At 39.1% G+C, this 10,888-nt stretch overlaps 1 protein-coding gene across 1 annotated transcript; it reads left to right on the forward strand.

The window, feature by feature from the left end:
• Window positions 1-264: 264 nt before the first annotated feature.
• Window positions 265-3,542, forward strand: LOC113343637 (pre-mRNA-splicing factor cwc25-like). The gene is made up of 6 exons (XM_026587759.1): window positions 265-1,045; window positions 1,618-1,669; window positions 1,948-2,040; window positions 2,637-2,701; window positions 2,806-2,976; window positions 3,102-3,542. The coding sequence occupies exons 1-6, from the start codon at window positions 353-355 to the stop codon at window positions 3,159-3,161; spliced, it is 1,134 nt and encodes a 377-aa protein (XP_026443544.1). The 5' UTR covers window positions 265-352; the 3' UTR covers window positions 3,162-3,542.
• The last annotated feature ends 7,346 nt before the right edge of the window (window positions 3,543-10,888 follow it).

Raw genomic sequence — 10,888 nt, forward strand, 5'->3', positions numbered from 1 at the left:
CACACAACATTTCAGGCCACTTAAGCCGATTAACTGAACATCCTACCGTACCAAATCCAGAATCTCTATCCCTAGACACCATTTAAAACCCTAACCTTAAGAACAAAAGCAAGAAACAAATCTAGATCTAGAAAAATCGAAGAAAATAAAAGACAAACTAACCGGAAATAAATGAAATCTAGCGAGGAAAAAATTGAGGAAAAAATTGAGGAAAAAATCTTGACTTGAGTCAACGTCGACCGAAAAATCGCCCCCAAACACTCGTTTGACCATTCTCTACAAATTTTTGGAATCCTTCAGTTAGAAATTTGTAAGAAATTAAAATCTAGGGGTTTTTCAACTCCATTAATTAATGGAGGAAGATAAAGCAGCTGCATATTACGAAGAACTAACACGAAAGGGAGAAGGTGCAGCTAGATTCAAACAAGGATTAGGTTTCTCTTCAAAATCATCAGATACTAGTAATCCCAGTAAAGGTTCTGCTCATCCATCTTCCACTTCTTCTTTCCTTAGTAGTTTCGTTAAAGCTTCAAGTCCTTCGAAATCAACTGAAGTGTCACAGAAACGAATTGAGCTTGAAAATGTTCAGAACAAGCTTAAGAAGAAGAAGAACGAGAAGTCTGAATCTTTATCTAGGGTTTCGGAAAAACGTTCATCTAGTATAGAGAGAAATGGGGATCCAAGGAGAAGAAGTAGGAGTAGGGAAAGAAGTGGGAATAATGATAGAGAACGAAAGAGCGAGAGGAGGAGAAGAAGAAGTAGGTCTTCCGAGGAGGAGGATGAAAGAAGGCGCAGGAGTGGTCGAGAAAATCGCAGTAGACGAAGGAGTAGGAGCTCGTCTCCTGGTGATAGGAGAAAGCTAGAGAAAAGGAGAGATGATCGAGAAAATCGATATAGACGAAGAAGTAGAAGTTTGTCTCCTGGCAGTAGAAGGTTAGAAAAGGGGAGAGATGATCGACGTGATAGTAGAACAGAAGGTAAAAGGGATAAGGAAAGGAATGGTGCAGTCGATTATGCCAAACTTATCAAAGGATATGCTGAAATGGTTAGTAAATACATGTTAAGTCAAGGAACTGATTCGTGCACACTTTGGTCTTTTGAAGAATTCTGTTGGGTTCTTGAATGCAATGTTTTTGCTGATAGTTTTCTAGTTAACCAATAACCCTATAGTATGTGCTCATAGTTTTCTTATTTTCTATGCAGTTCAATTCATTAACTTCTTCATAAGCAGAAATTACTAGTGTCGGTTAAAACTTTGAGATACTGAATGGGTGTGGCAACTAGTTGACACTCAAGGTTCTTGTATTATCAATGGGAAGATTTGATTCACAGATTATCTAGGTACTAGGAAGGATCATCACGTTAGGCCCTTTAGGGCGATAGTTAGAATTGGTAGGCTTTTGTATGCATTGAGAGGCAATGGAGGTTATGGATAGAATTGTGCTAAAAAGTTGCAATACAATGTTAAGAAGTAATTATTATAGTCTGCTCAAGTATTAGACTCTTGTCTTTATTTTCAACAGTTCATACTTCGTGCATGGTTTTCATATTTGGTGTTGCTGGATTTTGTTATTCCATTGAACAAAAGATGAATTGACCGTATTGTTTTGTTGACAGACTCCAGCAGAAAGAGTTAAAGCAAAGATGAAGCTTCAACTCGCACAAACAGGTATGACATCAGGATATGATTCTTATATTCATCCATCATTTTCCATTAATCGTGTTTACTGTTTATCTGGCTCCCACAGTTTCTTTTTGACCCAACTAATCGTCAATATTCGATGGCTATACATATATGTTTTACTGAGGGGCCATTTGGAATCTCAGATATATCCATCTTTGCAAGTTATTTCCATGTCTATGTGACATAAGCTTTCTAAATGTGCAAGAGTGCACATTTTTCTCGTAGTTCTTTTCCCTCTTTTTTGAATACATTGTGCTATGTAGTTGAAAAGGATACTTCTAAGGGCATGGGAGCAGGATGGGAACGTTTTGAGTTTAACAAAGATGCGCCACTAGATGAGGGTGAGGAAATGGAAGGTGAGTGCACTTTCCTTTGCTTAACCGTTTTTTCTGGAGTTCATTCAATATGTTGTTTGATTGCCCAAAGTCTAGGCTGTTTTGGCTGATCATTTTGTCGACTGGTTACAAACTGAATCTGCTTGCCCATGCTGGTTGCTTAACCTTCTTTTTTGGCGTTTATTCAATATGTTGTTTGATTGCCCAAAGTCTAGGCTGTTTTGGCTGATCATTTTGTCGACTGGTTACAAACTGAATCTGCTTGCCCATGCTGGTTGCTTAACCTTCTTTTTTGGCGTTCATCCAATATGTTGTTTGATTGCCCAAATTCTAGGCTGTTTTGGCTGACCATTTTGTCTACTGGTTACATACTGAATCTGCTAGCGCATGCAGTCAAACCTTATTTCATATTTGTTCATAAATATTTTTGTCTTTTGTGTTATCGGAAGCCTGACAGTTTGCTGATTCAGTTTTACATGTGATTTTTTGCGGTTGCGGTTGCGATTGCGATTGGTCTTTTCCGATGTATTCAGGACTGATAGTCTTTGTAGTATCTCCTCCTTCACGGACCTTGCAACTGAAAGTTTGTTGACAAGTTCTTGATTTGTAATATGCAGCGGCAGAAGATGAGGCAAACTTGGTCAAGACTGCCGGCCAAACTTTCCGGTTTTCTGCAATAGAGGTATAGACATCATTATGTTTTTTGGTTTAGCATAATTTCATTGTTTCCCAATGGAAGACATGATATGCTGATTCTACGTATGTATGAAACTATGAATTGTGTAGTCAAGAAGGGAGGAGCAAATTAAGGCTGCTCATGATGATGCTATGTTTGGAGTACCAACGGCTGAAGCATCCACCAGCCTTGCAGAGTTGGAAGAAAAGGAACCAATTGTGGAGGACTCTAGGAAAGAGAGCAGTGATAGTGGTTTAGGTGCAAATATCATCAGTGAAAAAGTACGCGACTTTTTTTCTTTTTTTTTTTTCCCTTGGAAAAATCGCTATCTTGATTTTGTCAGTTATGTGAAACAGCAAGCTGCACAAAGGTCCAGTGGTCAAACTTGTGCTTACTTTGATTTCAGGTACTCGCAAAGCAGACTGGTTCTTGGCGAGACCGAGCTCGTAAACTCAAAGACGGGTGAGGTGATTGGGCAAATTTCTAGATGATTATCAGATCCCAAATTATGTTTCCGAAACAACTTTGGAAGAAAATGAGAAAATGTGAAAAAACAAAGACAGGCTAGTTGAAGAAAATCTGATTACTCAGTAGTCAGTACGGCTTTTCAGTAATATCCATGGGCGAATACAAGGGGGGAGTCTGTGGGGTCGCAGGTGCCATAAGACTTTAAAATCAGTAAACACCTGTATATTTTCCCAATTTGCCTCAGCTAATGGCTCTCATGTAGCTAATTTTATTGATATGTACTAACACCAAGTCCTGAAATAAACATATCCTTAATGCATTGTTTGATGAGAAAACTCTTCATAAAATTGTTAATGTTAGAATCCCTTTTGCTGGAACAGATCACTTGAGATGGCATCCAAATTCCAATGAAATGTTCATTGTGAAATCTGCTTATAAGGCTATTCACCAACAGACTCAAATCTAGTGGAAGCCGGGGTTTTTTTTTTTTTTTTCTTTTTAATAAGAAAAACTTAGATTAAAACTTAAAAAGTCGAAACAAACTTGCTTTTCTTAGACTTGAGCACAAGTACCCAATCTATTCCGATCTAAAAGATGAAAAATACAAATTGGAGGATAACCCATGTAATTACGGGTAGCGTTGCATTAGCAAAAACATCAACTACTGCAATTGCTGTCCGTTTGCCATTTTACTAGTTGAAGAATAAATAAAAAGTTTTGAAACAGAAGATGCATTCAAGAAATTAGATGTGTGATTGTTTTGTCTTCCCAGATGGCTTTTGCTTGCCAATCCATACTGCTTTGAAGGCCTGAGATGAGTCTGACCAGATTGTTGTTGTTAGCTTCAATGCTGACAGTGGAAGCTTGAAGTTGTAATCCCCATTTCCACGCCTCATTTTCCGGTAACACTTCTCCAACAGAGCCGTAATTTCCATGGTTCGCACCTCTCTGCAATAACCCAAAGTTTTCCTTAGAATCATAGCTATTGTCATTATATTAGTTGATTGGTTCCAAGTGGTAGATAGATTGATCTTTGCAGTTCCGGGGTCTAGGCACTGCCAATTCTTTGTGTGAGTTGGTGCCGAATGCAATTGTGGGTTATGCCTTTTGCTTCGCTGAGCCTGCGCATTCTCTATCCAGAACAGTTTAGCTCTAGCAAATGTGTGTTGAGTGTTTGGATTATCACATCTCAGTATCCCAACCAATTGGATTGGAGCTCTAGCTAAGAATCCATTGTTGCAGAGACAAGTTAGGAATATCAAGCGCAAAAGGATTTGCAGAAGAAACAAACCAAACACTTCTAGCAAAAGGACATTCCAGAACAATGTGTTTCAGAGTTTCATTGGGTTGAGAGCAAAAATAGCATGTGTTTGGGATATCAACATACTTAGAAAGTCTATCAGCTATATGGACCATATTATGCATGCGTTCGAATATGAATAAAGCTACTTTAGGGTTGTTTCCATACTCCATATTTTATCCCAGGGAGAGTTGGTAAGAGTATCAATTTTTTTTTCTTCTGAAGCATGAGTTTTATTAAGTACTAAAGAGCTATTACGCTAGGGTATGTGATACCTAAAGTCATCAATTACAGTTGGATTAGTAAGGCAAGAGTCTTCGGCAAAATGACGGTGGAGTAGATGAGAAGCTATCTCAATATCAGAATTGCATAGTGGGTAGATGTCGGAATTGGTGAGGTAGATATGGTTTAGGTTGTTGATGGTCCGTAGGCCTTCAATTGCTTTTCATAAAAAAAAAACTGTACTTTTGGTGGACACGAAAGTGCCCATAGGTACTTGGTTGTTGGTAGTGAGTTTCAATGAAATTTATCAGAGGTGATAATAAGGTATTTGAATCCATATGTTATCGTGTGATGCCCATACATCACTTTTTGTCTCTTTTTTTTCCTGCTTGATCCATGATGAATCTTTTGACTTAAGTCTTTAGCAACGTGCTAACAAACTGACACTTGATTTCTAGGATTGCAGAAGCTTAAAAGAAACTTGAGTTATACTAGAGACCCAAAAAACATGCACAATGAAAAAATGCGCACTGAAAATTAAGTATAAAAGTAAAATAGGCTACAAAGACTAGCTTTCTCAAAATAAGGAGGAGTATCCATCGGACCCAGAGGACATCCTAATGCATTGGTCAATTAGTGCTAGATTGTGGTATGAGAAGTTGTATTCTGCAACGAGTTAAAACTGATCATGTTCCAGGTGGAGAAGCTGGTGAAGGTAGTCCCTGTTGATGTTGTTGTTGTTGTTAGAGCACAGCTCGGTCGAACTCGCAAGCGTTGATATCTCAAGCTTGTTTGTCAAGTTTAGTGGTCAAAACTATAAGTCTTGATTTCTAGTCTACTTATAGATAGGTCTCGGATTAGGATAGAAAGTGTAGTTGAGTATTAGACTTCACGTCGTTCATCGAATGAAGACGAAGAACTACTAAGGGGATCTTGTGGAACTTCATCAACAAAAGGTATGTGGAGACTTGAACTCATTTATCACTCAAAACTCTATCTACTCTATCTCCTATTTGATACAAAAGTCGTATAGCTATATAGACTTCTATTATACACATTTGATATTTCGAGCTGAGTTTAACTCGCTTACATATTTATCGAAATATGTGTTGGTAAGCTTTCGCCTGAACCAAGTTCATCTTATATTCTTGACGAAAATCAAAATATGATCATGTGAAAATCTCCTTGTAACATCTTACATGATTTGTGTGAGACAGTCATTTGATGTAGACTCGGAATGTTTCGTATTGATCATTCGATCACTTGAAAATTGCTCTGAAGCTAATAGTTTGTGTGAGACAGCTATTGTCGTCTTCTAAGAATGCTTCAATGATTAAAATGTGAGTTTAGAAAAAATAACTATGATTGGACATATCACACTATGCGTACTTGTATGCTAACTGTTGCAATTTATTCCAAGTCTGGGAACCATTGTATGCATACCCGAGTGCGTACTGGTTGGTTAATGAAAGTCCGGGAACTTTGTATGCATACCGGTATGCGTACTGGCGTGAGTTTCAAGTTCCGGAAGTTCACTGAGTTTGGAAGGTATGCGTACCCATTCGCATACTGGCGAACTCAAACTTAGTCCGTCCACTTAGGTATGCGTACCCATATGCATACTTCAGTAGGTTATGTTCTAAAATCGGTTTGTTCATGAACTAATACATTTATATAATAAGGAATGCAATCTTTGGCAGACCGTGGCTATAATGTTCATGAACTGATTCGAGTGAATCAAAATCGATTTTGCTTCAGTTGTGTCTTGTGTACTTCTATGAGAATATAAACAATTGAACAACTCTAGAACTAGTTTCATTTGAACTAGTTATGGTTAAGATGGATATGGTTGAATGAAAGTGTTCATATGGCTAACTTCGGTTAACTATTGTTGGGCCAACAAAGGTGTACACGTGTAGGTACGGTTACTCACATCTAAATGAGGTCACTTTTCATTTGTATTTAACAAACTAAGTTCGATCTAACGGTTGAAAGATATTAGCTTGAGTCTAATCATATTTTCATTTGACGGTGAATATTAAATGCTTTGTTACCAAGGTAACATTGATTGCAAACCCTAACTTGAAGACTATATAAAGAAGAACTCTAGCAAGTAGGAAACCTAATCCCCACACCTCATGTGTGATACTAATTGCGACTAGAGTCGATTCTCCTTTAACCTTAGGTTTTTCCAAAATCCTGTAGGTTAACGACATAAAGACTTCATTGGGATTGTGAAGCCAGACCCAATTATTTTCTATGTAGTTGTGTGTTCTGATCTTGCTGTTTTCTATCGTGTTGAGTACTATCTTCTCTAAGATTTGCTCGAGATTAATCTCCGATAGGCAAGATAAAAAGTAGTCACAAACATCTTTGTCTCATCGTTTGTGATTCCACAATATCTTGTTTCGCTACCATACGATTAAGATTATTGTGAGGTGATTGATATTTCTAGGTTGTTCTTCGGGAATATAAGTCCGGTCAATTGGATCCTGTTCACCATGATTTATCAAAAGACGGAACAAAACTCATAGGTATATCTGTGGGAGACAAATTTACAGATTGGTTTATCAAGTCGTCGACTTTGGGTCGTAGCAACTCTTAGTTGTGGGTGAGTTCATCTAAGGGAATCAAGTGCGCAGAATCCAGCGTGGTTCTAGAGGCGTAAGGAACACGATTGTACCTTGATCAGTGTGAGATTGGGTAAGGATCAACTACATTCCAGTCTGAAGTTAACTTGGAGTAGGCTAGTGTCTGTAGCGGCTTAATACAGTGTGGTGTTCAAATCTGGACTAGGTCCCGGGTTTTTTCTGCATTTGCGGTTTCCTTGTCAACAAATTTTTTGTGTCTGTGTTATTTTTTTTCGCATTATATTTTCTATATAATTGAAATATCACAGGTTATGCGTAAGTTCAATCAATTGTGAATCCAACCTTTGGTTGTTGATTAAATTGATTGACACTTGGATATTGGTTTTTGATACCGTCCAAGTTATTTGTTATATTCAATCGGACTCGTAAATTCCTATTTGTTTGATTGCAGATTGAATTGAGAAATAAAGATACAACTCTTGGATATACTTTTCTTAAAATTGAGTCCGACTGTCTAGTTTATTCTCTTGAAAGTATATTGGAGTTTGTCCATACAGATAGCTAAGCAAAATATAGGGTGTGGTTGTTAGACCCCCGCTTTTCAATTGGTATCAGAGCAGGCAAACACGTTTAAGACCTTATAAGTCCGTGTTTGTAGCGATCCGACTCAATGGACAGAAGTGCTATCTCAATAAATGCACCACCAGATCCATGGATTTCAGAAGTCTCAATAAATGTAGAGGAAATTCTATTTAAGCCTCCACCAGGTTTAAAATCCCTTGAAGTTGTTTTCAGGGATTGAAAAGAAACTTGAAAGCTTAACTCTTAATGTTGAGTTATACCTCCAGAAAAAACAAAAATCTCTTGACAAGCTAAATTAAGTTATAATGAATAATATTCATGTTGAGGTTGATCTTGATTTACTAATCAGTAAATGCAATACTCTTCCTTTGGGTAATCCAATTAGTTGTAGCAAACTAAACGATTTACAAGAGGAGTTTAAATCTCAGTCTTCTGACTGTATCACCTCAAAGCATGAATCAGTTCAGTGGTCAAACCCTGATACATCCTCTCATGATAATGGTATTGAATATCAAAAGAGTTTCCCTGTGCAGTACTGAATATTATCTGCAGAGACTGCGTGTTATAAGTTGTAAACGAAGAAATCAGAAACACAAATTATCTTGTGCTCTTTAAGTTCTTTGAAAAACTTGTAAAAACAGTCATTTGGGTTTCTCTCAATACTGGAAGTTGTAAGAGTTGTTGTAAATAAACTCTCTCTTGGTGTCATGGTGTGCAAAAGGCTTTCTTGCAGTGTGTCTTCTTGACCGCAAAAATGGCTCAATGTAGATGGTGGGTTGACAAGAGAGAAAATTGTAATTTTTCTTCTGCCAGAAGTACAAATAAATATGTATGAGCTTCTGACCCGAAATCAGAATTATTAACTCATATTTCTATGTCATATTCCGCAAGAGAATTGAGAGTACATAGCTCATCAACGGCCACAATGGCCCTCGATATGCCTACAGAATTTTAGAGCTTCACTCGGCTGAACTCTCATTATATTATGCACGTCCATACAAATTATCATGTATTAATCAGCATATACTGATGATACAATTTATAAGTATTCAGAATAAGCAACTGCGCTACTTTGAATAAAAGTATCACCAGAAGCATAATATTTGGAATATTACCTCGAGTCGCAGAACTTCCACGAAAGAATTCCTCAAGTATGTTATGTATGCTACAAACGAAGTGGTAGCGCCAACATGGACGAGCTTCATAACCAGGTCGTGGCCATTAACTCCCTAGCTAACCAGGCCATGGTTTCCTTATCTCTTAGCCCGACCATGTCTTTGGCCACGTCATTCATATCCCTAGCTATCCAACTAGATAAGGCTGTAGCCGCTAGTTACCTAACTATCCGTGGCCTCCTAGTCTAGCCCAACCGTCCATGGCCACCTTGTCTTGGCCATGGCATCTTTTACCTTTATTCCACGGCTATCTTATCTATTGGCCTGTCCATGTCTTTGGCTTAGCCTAGCCATATGACCGCAACCTCCTTGTATTCAGACCTAGCCTATCTATGGCCACAACCACCTTACCTTCCGGCCTAGCCTAGCTTCCTAGCTAGCAAAATAACTAGTCATGGCCTCGCTATCTCCCGGATTGGCCTATCTAGCTAGCCACGACCACTTTGTCCCTAGACTAACTAGCTACGACATTCTAGTCTCTTGGCCTAGCCAAGCTAATAGTTGCGCCCCCTATCTCTCAGTTTGGACTGGCCCACAACTATTTTACTCTAAGCCTAGCCTAGCCGACCACCTTTCCTCTCAGTCACGACCCCTGCTAACGGCATCCTTGGTAGTTGGCCTAGCCGGCCTCCTTGCTAGCTGGCCTAGCCTAGCTCCTTACTAGCAACATCCTTGCTAGATGTCTATCCTAGATCCTTGCTAGAGGCATCCTTGCTATCTGGCTTACCCTAGCTCCTTGCTAGACGACCTAGCCTAACATCTAACTAGCCACGACCTCCTTATCTTTCGGTCTATCTTATCTCTCGGCCTACTATGCACGTGGTCACGATCACCTAGCTTTTAGGCCATTGTCCATGGCCACGATCTGTGCCACCAAAGTTTGTGACCATGACCACAAACTAACATGCCATAGTCTCCTAGCGACCCCTGAATATTCCATCTACACCGTGTCCGCACCACGACTCGCATGGCTATCAATTAGGTCCACGCCACGACTTGGATAGCTAGTAGACCGTGCCTCACGACTTGGCTAGCTAACAAATGGTGCCTCGCGCCACCAAACTTCTCAAGCCACTTTGTCCAACTTTCAGCATTAGCCAAAATTGGCCGCGCCTCCCATTCCATGGATATTTCTACGATACCTTTGTGTATTGTTATGGCTAGCATAATCAAACATGACACAAATGCGCCATATGCCACAAACACGCCATATGCTACTAACATGCCACAAATAGGCCATGAGCATACTAAGCGAACACGAGCCTGTTTGCAATGCCATCTTATGGCAACTCATTATTAGTCACATAACCTCGAATCCGAGTTGTCTCTTCGAGCTATGCCATTTCGACAAAGTCTGGCTAGCTTAGGCTATTACTCAGTCAAATATCGTGACAGTCTAGACAAGACTGGAAACAAGTCCATGACTCTATTAATTCCTACAAGAAATCAAAACACGTTACATGGGGAAATTATTTGTGGGTATTGGTCTGGTGGTTTACAACAATCGTGTGGCATGGAAACATCCCATGATAAGGAAGTTACAAGTAGTGGTAAGTAGTTAAATGAAGTGGCTAAGTGATGGAGTGGTGTTTTACGGTTTCCAGAAACTTCTGACATAATCATACCATTATCTCCAATCTTCCCATCTCTCCATCTTTCCATAATCTCCATCACTTACGAGGAAATAGTGGGTGTTCCCTACAACTATAAATAGACAGCTTTGTCTATCCAGAAGACAGAAACAAGCTTATCATTTTCAAGCCTTTCTTCTTCCATAGCTCAATAACCTCACACCCAATTCAATTCAATCACCACTGATTTCCTCAAACTTTCTTCGCTTTCCCTCCCCTAAGAT

Source organism: Papaver somniferum, unplaced genomic scaffold (genome assembly GCF_003573695.1).
Source record: "Papaver somniferum cultivar HN1 unplaced genomic scaffold, ASM357369v1 unplaced-scaffold_65, whole genome shotgun sequence".
NCBI classification, from domain to species: domain Eukaryota; kingdom Viridiplantae; phylum Streptophyta; class Magnoliopsida; order Ranunculales; family Papaveraceae; genus Papaver; species Papaver somniferum.

Excerpts from the sequence above, each read along its gene's own strand:
- LOC113343637 (XM_026587759.1), top strand. The coding sequence starts at position 353 with ATGGAGGAAGATAAAGCAGCTGCATATTACGAAGAACTAACACGAAAG. Across the intron at positions 2,041-2,636 it reads TGAGGGTGAGGAAATGGAAG|CGGCAGAAGATGAGGCAAAC; the intron begins GTGAGTGCACTT and ends TGTAATATGCAG. Across the intron at positions 2,702-2,805 it reads TCCGGTTTTCTGCAATAGAG|TCAAGAAGGGAGGAGCAAAT; the intron begins GTATAGACATCA and ends TGAATTGTGTAG.